The sequence below is a fragment of the Pan paniscus genome, chromosome 7 (assembly GCF_029289425.2).
Source record: "Pan paniscus chromosome 7, NHGRI_mPanPan1-v2.0_pri, whole genome shotgun sequence".
Taxonomy (NCBI): Eukaryota; Metazoa; Chordata; class Mammalia; order Primates; family Hominidae; genus Pan; species Pan paniscus.
In genome coordinates this window covers 60,765,271-60,785,322 of record NC_073256.2, presented here as the reverse complement: position 1 = coordinate 60,785,322, position 20,052 = coordinate 60,765,271, and the positions used below count along the sequence as shown (strand labels likewise).

The 20,052-nt window shown below is 47.6% G+C and overlaps 2 protein-coding genes across 10 annotated transcripts in view; one reads left to right on the top strand and one right to left on the bottom strand.

The window, feature by feature from the left end:
- The window catches only part of PLAT (plasminogen activator, tissue type), a 507,407-nt gene that overhangs the window by 349,683 nt on the left and 137,672 nt on the right, over nt 1–20,052 (top strand). The gene's annotated exons all lie outside the window — the stretch shown is intronic.
- The window catches only part of IKBKB (inhibitor of nuclear factor kappa B kinase subunit beta), a 60,860-nt gene continuing 41,396 nt past the window's right edge, over nt 589–20,052 (bottom strand). For 4 of the 9 annotated variants that reach the window (XM_008976912.5, XM_024929847.4, XM_034966008.3 and 1 more), the window contains 14 exons: nt 18,318–18,425; nt 16,415–16,544; nt 15,850–16,044; nt 14,980–15,094; nt 14,073–14,196; nt 13,330–13,481; nt 13,105–13,166; nt 11,896–12,005; nt 10,795–10,844; nt 10,587–10,686; nt 10,246–10,393; nt 6,639–6,766; nt 3,821–3,923; nt 589–2,126 (listed from right to left, as the gene is read on the bottom strand). In XM_008976912.5, the coding sequence (XP_008975160.1) occupies nt 2,061–2,126; nt 3,821–3,923; nt 6,639–6,766; nt 10,246–10,393; nt 10,587–10,686; nt 10,795–10,844; nt 11,896–12,005; nt 13,105–13,166; nt 13,330–13,481; nt 14,073–14,196; nt 14,980–15,094; nt 15,850–16,044; nt 16,415–16,544; nt 18,318–18,425 (1,591 nt within the window). In that variant the 3' untranslated portion in view covers nt 589–2,060. Of the gene's footprint in view, nt 2,127–3,820; nt 3,924–6,638; nt 6,767–7,374; nt 7,450–10,245; nt 10,394–10,586; nt 10,687–10,794; nt 10,845–11,895; nt 12,006–13,104; nt 13,167–13,329; nt 13,482–14,072; nt 14,197–14,979; nt 15,095–15,849; nt 16,045–16,414; nt 16,545–18,317; nt 18,426–20,052 lie in introns of those variants that run through there. The other 5 variants (XM_034966007.3, XM_055116512.2, XM_057303000.2 and 2 more) reach the window with 2 other exon arrangements.

Below are 20,052 nucleotides of genomic sequence, written 5' to 3'. Positions count from 1 at the left end.
CATACTAACTCCTGGATTTTCACTTTTTTTTTGTTTTTTTTTTTTGAGACAAAGTTTCGCTCTTTTTGCCCAGGCTGGAGTGCAATGGCACAATCTCTGCTCACTGCAACCTCTGCCTCCTAGGTTCAAGTGATTCTCCTGCCTCAGCCTCCCGAGTAGCTGGGATTACAGGCATGTCCCACCACGCCTGGCTTTTGTATTTTTAGTAGAGACAGGGTTTCTCCATATTGGTCAGGCTGGTCTCGAACTCCCGACCTCAGGTGATCTGCCTGCCTCAGCCTCCCAAAGTGTTGGAATTACAGGCGTGAGCCACCGCGCCCGGCCTGGATTTTCACTTTTTAATCAATTACACTGTTTCAGCCATAAACTTTTTCCATTTTTTTTTCTTTCTTTTCACAACTTGTCCTGTAACTGAATAGCCATAAACTTTTAAAATGACTGCTTTGGTTGGCATTTTCTTCGTCAAAATTCTTCAGTGGCTCAGTTGCCTGTAACATAAGCTCACAGCCCTTAGCCCAACATCCTTTCCCTCCCCAATCTGCCCGTCCTTGCCTTTCGGGTGTTATTTCCCACTGTCATTTACCAGGGTTTCCAAAATTGTGCTTTATTAAATGCTAGTTCATTGGAATGTTAATACATGTTTCACACACACAATCAGCAGGAGAAAATGTTTCTATAGCCAAATGACATTGATAAACAGTGTTCTTATACAAAGTTAAGCCTGTTTCTTTATTATAAGACTTTTCAGATACTTTCCCAGTGCATAGTGTGAATCTCCACAAAGCAAGTGAAACATGAATAGCTCCCTAAACTTAACTTGACCACAGAATGCTTCATTCTATCTCCATGGAAACCACTTGTGAAAGTCTCCTACTCCAACTTTCTTCTCCAACAAAACTCACCTGTTTGTGATCATCTGAACTCATTTTGTGCTCTTGCCTTTATATAAAAGAGAAGTTCTGTGAAATGTTGAAGAAGCAGGGTTATGGCACTAGTAATGATCCAGGCACTATACAAATTGTTAAAATTTTCCATTATTTTAGTTCAGAAGCCCTAACCATAGGTATTCTAACAGTGGATTGTGGAACCCAGTATGAGTGTTTGAGACATGTTACAAAATATAGGAGCTATTTTAAAAATGAGTCCATTTAATAATACTGCTAGATGCTGTGAGAGACAGGGACTCCCCGGCCCAGCACACACGCTTGAGCAGGAATGGCGACATGGGCATGGGTAGGCAGGCTGGTGGTCAGCAGATACCCTTTCTGTCCCTCCTCTGTGACAATCACCCCCAAGTAATTTTTGGGATTCAGAATAAGGCAGCTGCTCTCCCATCCTGGTTACTATGAGTCGCTCTTGGCAGAAAGGACCACAGATGGAAAGCTTGGCACTCGCTCCAACTTTGCCGAAAAGAGGACAACCACCAAAGTAGTAGGTAAAAACACAATTTTAGCAGCAGTGAAATAAAAAGAGGAAGTGAGGATGGGGCCAGGCCGCAACTATAATTAAACTGTCTGTTTAGGAGAAGCTGAATCCAGAAGAAACACAAGCTGTAAAGTGAGAGAGGACAGGGAGCAGGGCCTTTGGAGAGCAGGAGAGGACAGGCTGTCACCAAGCGCTGCTCGGACTCTGCCCTGAAAGATTTGAATTGGACACTGTCCAGTCACGTGTGTGGCAAACCGTACTCCAAGCACTTTTCTCACGGCAGAGGAAGGAGCTGCCGTGGCTGTACCCCTGAACGCTCGTGGGGCCAGCGATGTGCGCTGGGCCTCTGTAATGGAGGACCTCCAGTGTGCAGACAAGGCGCCGGCAGTGCCCACGGAGGGCTGCGTCCTGGGTCCTGGGTGAAAGTCACAGCTGCTGAGGAAGCGAGAGCTCCATCTGGATACCAGAGACCGCTGGGCCATCAGTGCAGCAGGAACTACCATGTGAGAGCCGCGGCCAGGCAGCCCCACGTCACGCGGCCTGCTCCAGGCAGCCCCATGTCAGGGGGTTGAGTCCCCCCACTGCACAAGGCCTGCTATGGGCTGCCCCATGTCAGGGGGTCGAGTCCCCCCACATCATGAGGCCTGCTCCAGGCAGCTGTGCTCTTCTTCTTCCGTCTGTAACCAGCTCCAGTCTAGGGCCTGAAAGTCAACAGACATGTTAAAAATACAACAGCCACCAACACATTTCAGGTTATTTTTCCTCTTCAGGAGGAAATCAGGACAATTGAGAAATATACTAAAACCCAGCCAGGCACAGTGGCTCATGCCTATAATCCCAACACTTTGGGAGGCCAAGGTGGGCAGATCATGAGGTCAGGAGTTCGATACCAGCCTGGCCAAAATGGTGAAACCCCATTTCTACTAAAAATACAAAATTAGCCAGGCGTGGTGGCAAGCTCCTATAGTCCCAGCTACTCAGGAGGCTGAGGCAGGAGAATCACTTGAACCTGGGAGGTAGGGGTTGCAGTGAGCTGAGATCGTGCCATTGCACTCCACCCTGGGCAAAAGAGCAAGACTCCATCTCAAAAAATAAAAAATAAAAAATAAAAAGAAATATATTGAAACCCCTTTATTGGCTGGGTATGGTGGCTCATGCCTATAGTCCCAGCACTTTGGGAGGCAGAGGCGAGCGGATCGCTTGAGGCCAGGAGTTCAAGACCAGCCTGGGCAACATAGCAAGACCCAGGCCGCATAAAACAAATAAATTAAACAAATACAAATTAAAAAGCCAAACCCTTTTATTAATAAGTCTTGTGACTGCAGGGTACTCTTAAGCTAAGTTACATATTCAAACTGTACAGGATCTTTTCTTTGAATTGGCTCAGAGTCCTTGAGATTCTGTGACTGTGGGAATTAGAAAGTCGATGTCAGTACCACCGTGGCTCACAGCACTCACTCCCGTGCTCACTGTGGGTAGCTAATCTCAGTTATGGATTTCCAGCCTCACCACATGACTTGGCCTGATGAGACTTCCTCTTCCTCCCACAGACATGCAAGTAAGCAATGAACTGATCAAAACATTATCGTGCCAGGAGGAGGAGAGCAGCAAGAGATACAGAATGTCCACAGACTGGAGGAGGACATGTGACTACATCAGCAAAGGCTGCAATTCACAGTGGTATCCCTTGTAATTCTTCCAAAAGCTTAAAGTTAGGGGAGGTTAGCAAGTGATTAGCAGGTAAAGGCCATGTAAAGATCTAAGCAAATGATGCAGGATTCTCTCAACAATGGAAGCTTTGTCTTAATGTACCTGTAACTTGGCTAGTTTTCTCATAACTAGTACTACCTACCACTAAGCTCCAAGGCCCTGAGGACAAGGCCATGGCTGGTTCCTGCTCCTAGCCCAGCACTCAACACACAAATACTCAGCAGTAGTACCAATGGTGCAGGTGGGGACAGGCTTCTGGGAACAATGCTACCTTCCTCCTCGTCATCGGAATTAAGTGTTCCAAGGATTAAATAAGATAATGCATATATGTAGTTGTAAGCCTTCAATAATTGTTAGCCATCACTATTATTATGAATAATAAAAAATGTGTACTAGAAAATTATAAATATACACTGAAAAAATCAGCTGAATGTGGTGACGCACGCCTGTAGTCCCAGCTACTCAGGAGGCTGAGGCATGAGAATCACTTGAACCCGGGAAGCGGAGGTTGCAGTGAGCCAAGATCATGCCACTGCACTCCAGCCTGGATGAGAGAGAGAGACCCTGTCACAAATAAACAAGCAAACAAACAAACACTGAGGTTGAGGATAATGCCAGATTGCATTTCCATTTTCCCTTCTATTTTGCCATAGAAAGAAAGGACATGGAATCGCAGGAGGCTCACACAAGCTGTTACCGTGAAACTCTGGTCTTGTTCCCTCACGGTGTCCTGTATGGCATTTTCTAGCAGGGTGCACAGGTTATGTGCTTCAGCCACCAGTTCTTCACTAAAGAAAATGATCAAATTATTAGAAAGTGGTCATTATTAGTTATCAGAGCTAACACTGCTATTTTAAAATATGCTAGAGAGTTTTGATAATACTTTTTAAATGAAGTAACAATTATTTTGATCCTGAGTGTCTTAAAACACCAACCCATTGACTAATACTTTCATTCATCTTGTTATGCACTTTCCACATATGAGCGTTACTGTCCAAAATGCAAAAAAGCAAACAGATCTCAATAAAAGTCAGAAGTAAAAAGAGCTCTTTCTGCTTTCTGACTTACTAGATAGCTGAATTTAATTTTCAAACTGCCAAAATCTAAAGATATTCTCCAAATCACCTGTTTTCCAATTTTTGAAGTAGACAAAAAAAAGGCCAAGGAATTTATCAGGGTTCACAGTTCCTTGGAATCTGTTGACAATCAAGTTCTGGGATTTGGTTTCATCTAATCTGATCTCTCTCTTTTCTATAATAAGAAACCCATGTTTCCTCTGAGGACTGGGCCACAGTGAGAAAGAGCAGCATGTAGTAAAACATCTGTCTTTTTCTAACCTCAGCTCTATGCTGTGGGGAGACGAGAGACATCCTATATACCCAGGTCCACCTTTCTAGACCTTTGAGGACATCACTGAAGGGAATAAGCCACATAAAGGAAGACTGCCCTGGAACTCCTCTCACTCTGCAAAATGTGACAATCTGATGGCAGGAGCTCAGAGCACATTTTTGCCAAGCCTCATCTATGGGGCCTCTAGCTAGCCTAAAGGCTCAGTGCCTGCCCCAGAAGGGAATGGAACAGGCTCCCGGTCTAGCTACTATACTCCAGGAGCTCATGAGAGGTTGGGGAAATAATTTTTATTTAAAAAAAAAAAAAAAAAAGGGCCGGGTGCGGTGGCTCACGCCTGTAATCCCAGCACTTTGGGAGACCAAGGCGGGCGGATCACCCAAGGTCGGGAGTTCGAGATCAGCCTGACCAACAGGCTGGAGAAACCCTGTCTCTAATAAAAATACAAAATTAGCCAGGCCTGGTGGCTCATGCCTGTAATCCCAGCTACTCGGAAGGCTGAGGCAGGAGAATCGCTTGAACCCAGGAGGCTGAGTTTGAGGTGAGCTGAGATCGTGCCATAGCACTCCAGCCTAGGCAATAAGAGCGAAACTCCATTTCAAAAAAAAAAAAAAAAAAGGCTGGGTGCAGTGGCTCATGCCTGTAATCCCAGCACTTTGGGAGGCTGAGGCAGGTGGATCACAAGGTCAGGAGATTGAGACCATCCTGGCTAATACAGTGAAACCCCATCTCTACTAAAACTACAAAAAATTAGCCGGGTGTGGTGGCATGCACCTGTAGTCCCAGCTACTCGGGAGGCTGAGGCAGAAGAATCACTTGAACCTGAGAGGTGGAGGTTGCAGTGAGCCAAGATCGTACCACTGCACTCCAGCCTGGGCAACAGAGCCAGAGTCTGTCTCAAAAAAAAAAAAAAAAAAAAAAAAAAAGAGAGAGAGACAGTCTCACCATGTTGCCCAGGAGGCTTGCCTCGAACTCCTGCGAACCTCCTGCCTTGGCCTCCCAAAGTGCTAGGATTACAAGCGCGTGCCATACAGCCAAGAGAAAATTAAGTATCCAAGGTCACATAAACACCAAAAGAGGCTACAAACTCCCAAGTACAAGATTCTTCAAAGCAGACTGTATTGAGATATAATTTATATACCATAAAGCTCACCCATTTAAAGTGTACAATTCAAGGGTTTTCGCGTATTTACAGAGCTGTGCAACCATCACCATATCTAGTTTCAGAATGTTTTCGTCATCCTCAGAAGAAACCTTGAATTATCAGTCACTCCCAACCTCCTCCCCTGCCCCAGGTAATCATCGGTGTTTCCCATGCCTAGAGATTAGCCTGCAGGAACCCATAGAGCCCTGCACACAGAAGGTGTCAAACAAACCACAGGAAGAGATGGGCGTGGGAGCAGAAGTGGCCTGCAGTGTGCTGGAGAACGGGCGGAGGGCTGCTAGACACAGACTGCTGGGCCCCAACCCTGAGCTCTCAAGTGAGGTCTCCAGCAGGACCTGAGAATTTGATGATGCACTGCTGGCCCAGATGAGACTTGACGAAAGCTCAGACCTGAGCATCTATAACGGAGGGAGAAGCTGTTATTTATGACTGACTAAGGAACACCTTGGTCAGAGTGGTATTTCGTGAAGATTAATTCAACCACACAGGGCCTGGCAGCAGAAAGGCAGGAGGCAGGAGGCAGAAAGCCCTGCCCCCACCTCTGCTGCGATGGTTCAGGCAAGAGGAGGGAGAGGACGGGAAGAATGGGAAGGTCAGTGGCACCGGGAGGAGGGTGGTGACTCGGTAACTCAAGGTACTGGTAGGGTGAGTGGGGGCAGATGGCTCAGGGGAGACGAAGTGGGCCTCCCTGAAGGGAATGTGGCTTCCTATGGATAAAGGGTAACAGCATGTGCCTGACCAGCATTTCCAATGTTCTCATTAAGCAGTTAGTCATCCAAGCCTTGGACAAAGAAACTAGTTAGTAAGTTTCAAGGGACTATGAGAGCCAAACATGTATCACTTTTGTCCCCACAGGACCCAGCAGATGCAACAAACATCCAGAGAGGTGGTAATACCATCAGACAGACATTTACCAGTGACAAACGCCTCCATCCCCGATCTCCTGACGTGCCCTTGATGGTCACACTTGGCACTGCTAAGGAGGACCTACCTCTTCTTGGCTGGCTCAGGTAAGCTGTTGGAGGCCGTGGAGGGCTGAGACATCAGCTGCCCAGGCTGGCTAAGTCGAGAGGCATTCATGCTATCCGGACTTCCACTGACAGGACCACGGACCTTGCTCTAGGGGACAAAATCAAAAGAAATTAGGAGCCAAGTGATGAATCACATTTTGCATTCACGCCACAGTATTTTCTTAGGAGACAACTGGCTGGCTGCCAGAGGCCAGAGCTAACCCTACAGCCTACCAGTTGGCACCCCCACCTGCGGGTCAACTGGTGCTTCACATCTGGCTTCAAAAGTGTTTCTGTATCAACGGGGACTTTTGAGGAAAGGATTCTAAATTTAAGGAGACCTGGGTGCCTACATTAATTTGCAGGCTTTTTTATTTTCATCAGCTTTACTGATTGATTATGATTGAGAGTCTTGCTCTGTCGCCTGGGCTGAAGTGCGATGTGCGATCTTGGCTCACCGCAACCTCCACCTCCGGGGTTTAAGCGATTCTCCTGCCTCAGCTTCCCAAGTAGCTGGGATTACAGGTGTGTGCCACTACACCCAGCTAATTTTTGTATTTTTAGTAGAGACGGTGTTTCACCATATTGGCCAGGCTGGTCTCGAACTCCTGACCTCAGGTGATCTGCCTCAGCCTCCCAAAGTTCTGGGACTCATGATCCACTGCATCCAGCCCCTTAATGAACTTTTACAAGAAAAGAACAGGAAAGTATTCTTACTGTTTTCCAGGTAGAAGACAGACACACACACAAAGGCTATGGGAATTCCTGTGGCTTGCATCCTCTATGACCTGGCTGAGAAGAAACAAGGACACCCTGACTCCCAAGGGGCTGCAGCCACTGCCCCTCCCAGCCCAAAGGGTCAAGCAGGGGTTCCCATTCCAGCTACCTGAGCCTCCTCAGCTCACAGCCCACGACCGCCGGCCAATCTTCAGGTCACCCCTCTGCTGATCTCTGCCCTGCATGGTCCCCAACCCACCCATGTAGCCCCCCAGGCCCCACACCTGACACTCACTTCGGCCTGCAGTCCTTCATCCCCTCACGTGTCCCTCAGGCCGTGGAACCATCCTGGCTCCACATCCTCCCCTCCAGCGAAACCTCAAGGCCCACACATCAAGAAGCCATGTTAAGCACCCAAGCCTCCCGTTCCTGGTCCTCCTGCTGCACCTTCCCTGCTGACCATGCCTGGGGAGAGGCCCGGCATTGGCCTCCTGTGCTTCTGCCCTGGACCGAAAGTATGGCAGGGGATGGCTCCTGCACTGCCTGGCTCCCTCCCAGCCAGGCCCTGCCCCAGCTCCTGCCCCACCCTGTTCTGTGCTGCACAGTGGCGGCTCAACTCCAGCCCCGCTGAGCGGCCCTTCTCAGTGCTGAGGTTGGCCAGGGACTCAGATCCTCCAGCTGCCTGGAGAGGGACTTCCCCAAATCCCAGATGTGATCATATCCCTACACTCAAGTTCCTTTAATATCAAGGGAAAAGACAGATACTGCCATGTGTCCTGTGTGCTTTGAAAATGGACATGGGCCAGGCGCGGTGGCTCATGCCTGTAATCCCAGCACTTTGGGAGGCCAAGGGGGGTAGATCTCTTGAGGCCAGTTCAAGACCAGCCTGGCCAACATGGTGAAACCCCATCTCCACTAAAAATACAAAAATTAGCCAGGTGTGGGGGCATGAGCCTACAGTCCCAGCTACTTGGGAGGCTGAGGCAGGAGAATCACTTGAACCCAGGAGATGGAGGTTGCAGTGAACTGAGATTGAGCAGCTGCACTTCAGCCTAAGGGACAGAGCGAGACTTTGTCTCGAAAAAAAAAGAAAATGAAGCGTGGCCCATGTAAGCTCACCCTTGCCTACCTCAGCAGCTTCATCCTCCATTGTGGCCTTCCCCACACACACAAGCCTGTCCCCACTCAGAACACACTGACTCCCCAGGCTCTCTGCCTTTGATAAAGCAGTGTCTCTGTCCTGGAACATCCTCACTCTTCAGCTGGAACAGCTCCTTGTGAACCTTCTTGTTGCTCCCTCTCCTCTAAGACAAGCTAGAGCTCCCCCTGTGCACAGAAACTGCAGCTCATGCCTCCTGGAGCTGCTTCCTAGCCCTTCCTGCCCTGAACGGCTCTCACTCATGCCTCTGTCTGTGCCCCTTGAAGGATCAGGCCCTCCTGGGAACAGGTGCCATGCCTTCTCACCTGTGTGTCTTGCTGGGCATATAGTTAGCATTCAGTAAATGCTCAATGGATGTAGATGGCACATCAGGCTATCACCTGCGCATACCTGCACCTCCCTCTCCTCTTCAGATCCTCCCTACCTCGTCATCCTGTTTTCTCCCGTTCCTCTCTTCTTACAGGAGGATGTGTCAATCACGCTCCCAAGGCATGCTCAGTGCTCTGGCATGCGACCCCAGCCCCTCTGTTCTCTGCACTGTGTGTGGATTGTCCCCTCTGCCTTTGACAATGAGAATCTCCTAATGCACCATCTCCTGCTTCCACCATGAGCAACCATCTCCCTCTCTCCTTCCCTTTGCTCTTAAGGGAAACTGACACCTAAATCACTCTTTCATCCATGTCACCTTCTCTGCAGCCTTTCACAATGGGGCTTGCAGTCCCAACAGCTCTGGCTCCCACAACACGGCCAGGCCTGCCCGTCTCAGTTCTTGGCTGTTTTGTTTCCCATTTCCCCACCATGTGGCATCCCATGGACTCACAGCTACGTTAAGATGGTGTGCACAGAAAGCGTGGCTTACTGCACTGAGGGCAGTGCAGACGCAGACGATGGTCAACCAAGTTGCACTGCCGTGCATGACGGTGGGCTGAATTGGTGGCCCTAAGAAGGATATGCCCACATCCCAACTCCTGGAGCCTGTGAGTGTGACCGTACTTGGAGAAAGCGTCTTTAGAGATCCTGAGATGACATCACTCTGAACTATTTGGGTGGGACTCAAATCCAATGACAAGTGTTCTTGTAAGAGTCACCCAGATAAGGGACACAGGGGTCCCATGAAGACAGAGACAGAGACTGGAGTCACACACCAAAGAACGAACGCCTGGAACCACCAGGAGCTGGAAGAAGCAAGGACAGTCCCTCCCCAAGAGCCCTCAGAGGGAGCTTAGCCCTGCTGACACGGGACTTTCAACTCCTGGGCTCTAGAGCTCAGATAACACATTTGTTTTTGTTTTTAGTAGAGACAGCTCTGCTGCCCAGGTTGGAGTGCAGTGGCATGATCACAGCTCACTGCAGCCTTGAACTCCTGGGCTCAAGCAATCCTCCCACCTCAGCCTCCCCAAATTGCTGGCGTTACAGGCATGAGTCACCATGCCTAGCCCAAATTTCTGTTGTTTTAGCCCCTCAGTTTGTGCTAATCTTTACAGTAGCCACGCGAAAGTAATACACAGATGAATGAAAACAATTAGCACAGGCCCTTCCTCTGACCTCCCCGCTTACACCAAGTCAAAGAACAGCGACGTGAAGCCTGAGCAGCAGCTGAGTGGGCTGCTGGTGGCTCTGCGGTGTCCCGTGTGGGATGGCGGCGGTGCACAGAGGTGGAAAGGCACAGGAGGCTGCTAGGCCAAGGGCCTGGGACCACAGCACTCACTCACACAAGCAATCTTCAGGAGATTCCAGAGCTCCTTCTGCCGCTTCTCCTGCAGCCGGACAACAGTCTTCTCATCCTCATTCATTAAGCTCACCACCTCTTCCACCTTGGGCAACAGTTCCAGCGCCTTCTGCTTGCAAACCACAGTTTTACTACAAAGAATAAACATGGCAAACTAATGGCATTTGGGCTGGAGAAAGCAGAACCTGTGGCAGCTGTGCATCCAGTCAGCAGCTGCAGAAAGTCTCTTCATGAGGTCCAGCGAATGAGAGAGGAGGGAGGAAGGTGACCTCATACCTGCATCTCCCAGTCCTTCCTCCAGAGCAGGAAGGTCGGGGCTCATACCTGAGCTGCGTATAGATCACTCGCACTTTCTTCTCGAAGCTCTGAATTGCCTGAAGCAGCAGCCGTACCATTTCCTGACTGTCACCCTCAGTTCGCTGGTCTGGAGAGAGGGAGGGTAGCATAGTTCCTCAAGGAAGCCAGCAGAGAGTAGTGATGCCCCATAAATGAGATAAGGAGAAGCCCAAGGCAGACACAGAACCCCACTTACCTCGAGGTTTTTCCCTTAGTCTCCTGTACAGCTCCCTTGCTTGCTCCTCTCTAAAATATACAAAGAAGTTCTGTCTAGACTTGAGGTCAAATATGGCTAATTTTTACATTTTTTTGGTAGAGGTAGAGTTTCACCATGTTGCCCAGGCTGGTCTCGAACTTCTGGGCTCACAAGCAATCTTCTTGCCTTGGCATCCCAAGGTGCTGGGATTACAGATGTGATCCACTGTGCCCAGCCAAAATCATTTTTTTTTTTAATTAGTTGAGCATGGTGGCATGCGCCTGTAGTCCCAGTTACTTGGGAGGCTGAGATGGGAGGACTGCATAAGCCTGGGAGGTCGAGGCTGCAGTGAGCTATGATTGTGCCACTGCACTCCAGCACTGGCAACAGGGCAAGACCCTGTCTCTTAAAAAAATAATACAAATACAAATAAAAGAACTAGAGGAGAATAAAGGGTTAATTAGAGAAAATACAGAATCAAAGTTCTGACATTTGGAGCTCCTGTCCTAAGAATCCTAGTGAGAGAATCAGGGAACACTGCTGAGCTCACGGTGACACAGCCCTCAAGCGGCCTGCCTGGTTCCCTCCATCTGTACGCCAGGAGCACATGTGATCTCCTTCAGGTAGGAGTGATCTGCCTAGACCCCTCCGCCCCTCATGGAGCCAATGCCAAATACCTGACAAAGACTCAAACGAATGGTTTCCAGGTCCGAACTCCTAAGCCTCATCAGGTTCTTCCTTCTCTGTTTTACTTTCTGCTCTGAGCTATGCCTGAGTCAGGGTGGGTGGAACAAATCAGGGGAGTCTGCTACAGGGGTAGAGGCTGCTTGCATTTTACAGCCTTTACAGATTATGGCCTGCGTCTCAAATGCATTATCTGAATTCATCCTTACAACTTCGTGACTTAAGACTGTTTTTCTTGTCACTGAACAGATTTGGAAACTGAAGCTCAGTGATGATTTGCTGGAAGTGACCCCACAGAGAAGCATGCTCTAGAGAATGGTCCCGCACAGCCACTGAGGGTGCCCTTGACACACACACCGAAGCTCCAGGGCTGTCTGTGTGTGCTGGGCACAGAGGGGCCCCCCAGCCAGTACTCACAGGTCGTCCAGCGTTCCCCCCTGCTTCCGGCCCATGGGGCTCCTCTGTAAGTCCACAATGTCGGTCTGCAGAGCCATCATCCGTTCTACCAGGAGTTTCACTTCGTTCTCCTAATGGAAAAGCTGTGCTAATGTCAACTGATGTGGTAGGCGCATGCTGAGATGCAAGATCTGCGGGGGAGCGAGACCAGGGGACCCGCCACATTCCCTGAGGACCCTCAATGGACTGGCTCAAAGGAATGTGGACTGTGGGGTCTGAATGGCTGCGCCTGCATCTAGGGTCCACCGCTTTCTAGCTGTGTGACCCCTTGGCAAGTTACCCCCAGCTACAGTTTCCTTTTGCATAAAATAGGCTTCTAACAGGGCCATCTGAGGAGTCAAGTAAGATGAAGTACTTAAAGCCTCTGGCATGGTGCCTGGCATACAGAAGATGTCCAAGACACATTACTTTCTCTTCTCTTCATCTGTCTATCCTGATGTCTATCCTGATGTCTATACCCGGGCAGGGAGGCCCAGACTGTTTTATTTCACAGATTATGAGTCCCAAGATGGGGAGGAGCACTCAGCCCTTCTATGGTTAATATTCACCATTAAACACACATATACTCCATCAGTACTGATTCATAAAAATCGATACTAAGACACAGGTGAAGATCCTTGCCCAAGTACACAGGGGAAAACAGAGGATAAGTCCAGGAAAAAGCCCCGGAGCCTGACTTCAACCTTCAGTTTGTGTGAGGTTCATTAAGTCACACGTATTTCCTTTGCCTTCATAATTAACTTTTTTTGGTGACATCTGATTTACGCTGCCCTGAGACTTTCTGCCTAGACCTTTTATTTCCTATGGATTTAGCATCCCAACAAAATTAGTCAAAAACCTTCGACAAGAGGGAGTGTTGATCATCCATCCAATGCCCTTCCTAACAGGAAATGGTCTTGGCTTTTCCCCAAGGGAACCTAACCCTTGCTTCTTATTTAAACCTGGATCATCTCTGTCCATTCATGCAGCTCTTGCATCTGGCCACAGAGGGGCTCCCTTCACTGGCTACTCTCTTGGCCTCTTTTCAGCTGGTCCAGTTAAGCTCAAAGCATGGTGAGGAACACCTGATTTTTGACAGAGATCGACCCAGTGTTTGATGAGAAAGTGAAAAGTGGGAGCACAAAACCTCACCCCCTTGGTAAGTTCCGAAACCCAAAATGAGTCTCCTACCCGCCCACAGAGCTCCACAGCCTGCTCCATTTCCCTCCAGGCCAGCAGCAGTTTATCTGATGCTGAAAAAAAATTGAGAAGGAAAAACAAAACAAAACAAAATAAAAACACCACAAAACTGAAACAGAAATAAGCAACTCAATTATAATAGGACAAAAGAAACCTTAGAAAGAGAAAAAGAAAAAAAAATGGTGTCTTTAAACTCATTGCAAAGTGCACACTCACTGATCCCAAACTCGGTTTGCTCGCTGTACTTCTCCAGGTCAATCTGGATGCTGGTTTTGAAGAAATCCAACTTGGCCTTGAGCTGCTGAGACATGGAAGCCATGGAATTCTTCATTTTGGAGAGGCAGCTGTTGTTTCGGAGGAGATTCATCCTGCAGGGACCACAAGGAACAGTCTTGGAGCATCTCTGGGATCCAAATTCCATTTCCTGTACAATAACAAAACCCCCTCAAATGTCAAGGGAGGTCCCTGCTATAATTATCATCATCACTATTATTATAGCAGCCACTTATAACCCAAGGACAATTTCCTAGCCCTCAGCAATGCCTGAGGTTCTGCACTGAACTTGACATCAGGCAAAGGAAGACACAAAAGGCCAATAATGTTGGCAAACGAGTCACAATGCGGAAAGAGTCCGTAAGTCCCCAGCAGCACGGTCAGGGGTGTTTTGCTAATCCACATGGTAGTGAGCTCCCCTGGGTTCCCAAACCAGCCACAGCTTGGCCAGCCCAGCTTCAGTTCCACACTCCTCACCCTGTGCCAACCACACTCAACTCGCCAGGTCTAAAGGGGCCTCCCTCAGTCCAGCCCACCCAACCGCTTCCCGTCCATCCAAACCAGTGTCTCCCTTTTGTTGCTCATAATGGTTGCTTCTGGGTCCCTGCCTCAACCACCTCCCTGTGGCCAAAGCCACCAAGCAATTTTAAATAAATTAAGTTTAAAAAAAAAGCCTGGCATGCTACATGGCGGCTCGCTGTCCCTGCTGCAGCCGGTTGCAATCTTCCTTCAGGGTCTGGATGCTGTGCCAGACCTGGCCCCACACCTTCCTCAGCTGGAAGAAGGCGAGATTCCTCTTGGGCTCTTGAACTGGAGACAGAGACACAAGCAATTGTCAAAGAATAACCACAATAACTCTCCTACAATTAACCATATCCTGCCTTCGACACTACTGGCACTTTCACGTTTTGTACCTACTATAGGATCATGTAACTTTGGAGGGTGTTATGCCTGGTTACTGTCACATACATGTATTTGTACCAACAGCATGTACCAGTGGTCAATAAGTAGCTGTTGATTTGAAGGAACACTTTACGAACCATTGGACACATATGTATATAGGGCCATATATTTTCAATAGAATTTTTTTTTTTTTTTTTTTGAGACAAGGTCTCGCTCTTGTCACCCAGGCTGGCATGCAGTGGGGGTGATCATGACTCACTGCAGCCTTGAACTCTCAGGCTCAAGTGATCCTTCTGCCTCAGCCTCCTGAATAGCTGGACTACAGGCATGCACCACCACATCTGGCTAATTTCTAAATTTTTGGTAGACTTGCGAGCTTACTATATTACCCAGGCTGGTCTTGAACTCCTGGGCTCAAGTGATCCTCCTGCCTCAGCCTCCCAAAGTGCTGGGATTACAGGCGTGAGCCACCACGCCCATCCTAGGAGGTTGAAATTAACTAATGGTTTCCTGTATTCTCTCTTGCCTGGCTACTCCTTGCATGTCCTAAATAAGGAAGGCTGCCCTGAGGACTGGCGATACTAATTTCCTTCACGTGGCTCCCTCTTCCTTAGTCCAGTCTCCCTTCCCTGCCTTGTCCCACATATTATAACGGATTATTTAGAAAAACAAAACAAAACAAATTCTTACGGATACAGCTGACACTTTCAGGTTGGGGCCGTGGGGAGATCTGAGTCTCATAGGTGATTTTACTGTTGTCAAAGAGAAAAACAAGATCCATGTCCAATGTGTGGCCCTCATTTAACTGCAAAGGGACAAGGACAAAATGAATCTTGTGGATCCAACCCTCTCTTTTCTAACTAATAATGAAGAGGTTCCACAGCTTTCCCCACTGTTCAGCAAGAGCATCATCTTCAGCCAGCAAGTAGGAAGCATCCATGAAGTGTTTAACGTTTCCAGCCACACTTACTGTCTGAACACACTCTTTATTTACAAACGTATTACATTCTATTTTACTCTCTGTCTTCCCTGGGAAGTTCAGAAATTCACTATATACTTCCCTATGCAATGATTATTTCTCATATGATAACTTTAGCTCCACAAGTCAGCTGAGAAGGTCTTTTTGAGCAGAGGTCATGTCTTACACAGCTATAGTTAACACAGGTGCCTAACCCAGTTCTGTACACAGAGGCCATCATAAATACTTTCAGTTGACTCAAGAAAGTGCAGCATCCTTTTTTTTTTTTTTTTTTTTAGTACACTTGGAAGAGGGCCAAGCAGGCAACTTGAGAGATTCGAGTGTTATAGCATCATTTTTTGCAGTAAAGGCAAGAGAACGGTCTTGGAGGGTTTGGAAGTAACAAGTCCAGCAAGGAGATTTGTGTTTCCTATCAGGCCACACAGAGGACACCATACTCCAACTTAAAAACCAGCCAGGTATCCGCACTGTGTGATTAACAGACTACATGACAAAGCAGAATTGAAATCTGAAAGTGTGTTGAGTTTCCCAGGAGGCACAGCCAAGGTAAACAGGGTGGTGTGTACGAAGCCAGGGCTCACCTTGCCGTCTGAAATACACTGAGTGGCAGGCTTATCGGGGATCAACGCCAGGCCCGCTTCCTGCAGCAGCTCCTGGTCCTCCTCTGGGATGCCCGTGTCCTGCTGGATTCTGGCCTTCAAGCTCTGCAGACTCTCATCCTCTGTCACAGGGTAGGTGTGGATGGTGCCCGTGACCATGTTCAAGATATGAACCAGCTGCAACACAATCCAGATGTTACTGGAAAACCGATTTCTTCAAGGAAATGCCCATCTATTTGCCTAGGTCCTCTCTCTGCTACTCCCAACATTTCCCAACCACACAAAGCAAGGGCCTAGCTTGAGGGAGGGAGGTCATGTGCCATGTTTCGCATATTTTCATCTTTCATAATCCTGTCTGTGGCTATAACCTCATAGCCAATGTCAATTAGCACAACTGTCCTTTCTTTACTTATGCAGAAAGACTGATGCAGGAGCCTAAATTTCCTCACTAGGTCAGCTGGCCCCATCCCCTGCTCTGTCCTAAGAACTGCATGTTCCACTGGGGACCCCAGCTTTTGCCTCAGGGCTAACTTGGCTCCATACTCACCTTTAAGTTTAAGATGTCATCCAGGGCCTTGAAGCAGCCGTTGGGCCCATACGTGGGATCCGTGCCCCTCTGTCGGGGGTGCCACATCAGCATCAGTTGCAGCCACTTCTCCAGTCGCTCAGCCAGGACACTGTGGAGAGGAGCATAGTGTGTGAGGAGACACTTTCAGCCAATGTTGGGCTACAGTGTGTGTCTCCCAGTATACACACAGACAGCAGCCAGTAGACGGTGATGGAAAATGAAAATGGGTTTATCAGAAACAGTATAAACATTTCCAATCAATTATTCAGGTGTTCACACCTCTCTCCTGAATTCTAAAATACCCCCAAATCAGAGATTGCTGACCTCCAAATGGCTGCATAAGAATGACCCATGAGAGCCGGGCACAGTGGCTCATGCCTGTAATCCCAGCACTTTGGGAGGCCAAAGCAGGTGGATCACTTGAGGTCAGGAGTTTGAGACCAGCCTGGCCAACATGGTGAAACCCCATCTCTACTAAAAACACAAAAATTAGCCAGGCGTGGTGATGCACACCTGTAATCCCAGCTACTCGGGAGGCTGAGACGGGAGAATCCCTTGAACTTGGGAGGCAGAGATTGCAGTGAGCCAAGACTGTGCCACACTGCACTCTAGCCTGGGTGACAGAGGGAGACTCTGTCTTAAAAAGAAAGAAAGAGAGAAAGAAAAAGAGTAACCCATGAGGTTTTAAAAATACACTTTATAGGCACATCCTAGCTTAGGTAACCCCTACAGAATCTAGATCCCATGCTGCCAGATATAGCGGTTCACATGACAAACTCCAAACTCCTTCCCCTGGCCCTGCAGAGCCTGCCTCCTGTGAGCACTCAAACCCTTCCCTGAGGCCAACACAGCTACTCACCACCTCCCAAATGTGCCTTGCTCACCTCAATCTTTCCCTTAGAATGTCCTTCCTCCTTTCTCTTCATCTGTCCATGTCCTGTACATCTGTCTAGACCCTTCCAAAAAGTTCTAGCTTATCCCATGTCATTCCATATAGCACTAATCCATCCAATCATCTCTTCCACCCTCTAAATATGGTAATCATTATCCATGTCACTCAATTATGTGTGACTGCCTCATAGCTTTCTTTTGCACTGTTACCCAATTCTGTACAATTATACAATATTATTAATTGTTTAGATTCTGGCTCTGAGACTGGATTGTAATGCCATTCAGATGACAAAGATTTATTTGTTGACTGTGACACAGAATTGGGCCACATGAGGGGTGGAAAGAGAAATAAGGTATAATTCCCTACCCTTAAAAGGACTGCTGTGAATCAGAGATAAACCCTATGCAAAACCGAATGTGATACAAGGTAGAGGCTATTAAGGGTAATAAGAGGTATAGATAAATTGTTATGTGAACTTAGAAAAGAGATGATTTCTAGGGAGATAAGGGAGGAGAACCCATTCCAGATTTAAGATTAAGAACGACTATCTTAATTTCTTAGTCACAGGACGATATCCTGATAGCCTGTTTAAAAGTTATCAGATGTCACTTCAGACTTGAATTTCTTTTTTCTTTTTTTTTTTTTGAGATGGAGTCTCACTCTGTCTCCCAGGCTGCAGTACAGTGGCACGATCTCAGCTCACTGCAACCTTTGCCTCCCGGGTTCAAGTGATTCTCCTGCCTTAGCCTCCTGAGTAGCTGGGATTACAGGTGCGTGCTACCACTCCTGGCTAATTTTTGCATTTTTAGTAGAGACGGGGTTTCACCATGTTGGCCAGGTTGGTCTTGAACTCCTGACCTCAGGTGATCCACCCGCCTCAGCCTCCCAAACTGTTAGGATTACAGGTGTGAGCCACCGCGCCCAGCCAAGACCTGTATTTCTAAAAAAACGAAGAAAGATATGTATTTGTGTAATGCCACTGTGCCTCACCTGTTAAGATTATTGGGGTAGGGTAAAGAGCTTGAAAACTTCACCGTTCCATTCAAGTCTTCGCTAACAACAATGTCCACCTCACTCTTCTGCCGCACTTTCGAATGCCTGCAAATATGAATCTTGTTAGGTGCAGTCACACGTTGCTATGACAGGGACACATTCTAAGAAATTCGTCATTAGGTGATTTTAGTCCTTGTGTGAACATAACACAAACCTAGATGGTTTAGCCTACTACAGACCTAGGCTGTATAGTACACCCTATTGCTTCTAGGCTACAAACCTGTACAGCATGCTCCGGTACTGAATACTGTAGGCCAGGGTAACACAATGGTAAGTATTGGTGTATCTAAACATATCTAAACCCAGAAAAGGTACAGTAAAAATACAGTATTATAATCTCATGAGACCACTGTCATCTATGCAGTCAATTGTTGACTGGGATGTCAATGAAATATACAGTCATACATATCCCTACAACACTTAGCACTCAAGAGCCATTTTACATTTGTAATATAAGTTTACAACTATACAGGAGACTTATAGCCCCAGTCTTTTGGAATAGCAGTCAGTTCATTCACATCGAGTCAGGCAGATTCTTTGAGAGTTTAAGACTGGTCAGGACTGCCTGGATGAGTTTTTGAAGAGCAACCTTTAGCAGAGTCACTGACCATCTTGTGCCCAGAGTTCTGCAGATAGTACCACTGCCTCCTTATCTCATCCTTGGCTTTTCCTTCTCCCTTGCTCTACCTTCTATTTCATCTATTACACACTCTTGTGTTTTGACAGAGGTTAAAATTAGGACTTCCAAACCTAGATTACAGCATGCATACGACATTTACATAAAATATGCAAAACCTACGCACACACATAGATACTTCCCTCTAAATGTACACAGCTAAATACTAAGGATAAATGAACTTATACATTTCCCAACTTAGGGAACTTCTTGGGGTATGTGAAGTAGTATCTGAAGGTAAAAAAATTTTTTTTTTCTGTCGCCCAGGCTGGAATGCAGTGGCACAATCATAGCTTACTGCAGCCTCGACCTTGTAGGCTCAAGCAATCCTCCCTCTTCAGCCTCCTGAGTAGCTGGGACTACTGGTGTGCACCACCACACCCAGCAAATTTTTGTATTTTTTGTAGAGACGGGGTTTTACCATGTTGCCTAGGCTAGTCTGAAACTCCTGGACTCAAGCAATTCGCCCACTTTGGCCTCACAGAGTGCTAGGATTATAGGGGTAAGCCACAGTGCCCCGCCAGTAAAAATAATCTACATACAACTGGCTTCAAATCTTGGTAATAAGAAGAGTAAATCTGAATAATACTTCATAGATAACCAAGTACTCTGACACAGATCATTTATTCACTTATTGCCGTGACAGGCCCATGTGGCAGACATTATTTTTAGTCCCCCAATTTGGACTAAAGGAAATGATGATCAAATGATTTGTCCAAGGTCACACAACAGAGTAGCAGAATCAGGGGCTCAAACCCAATGTCTGGTGTTCTTTCTATTCTGTCTGAATGTCCAACTACGGTTTTTCCTCAAAACATCTAGGAAATTCAAATAAAAAATGCTTTGCTCCAAACAATTCTCATTGGCAAGTGGTGAACCGGCCTATCGGGAGCACACTGGCACTGGAAAGCTAGAAGAGCCGGTGCATGGCAGAGGCTGGTGCTTTATAGCTTGGGTTGAAACTCTGACAGCGCTAAGTCGGGGGCTCCAAGACTT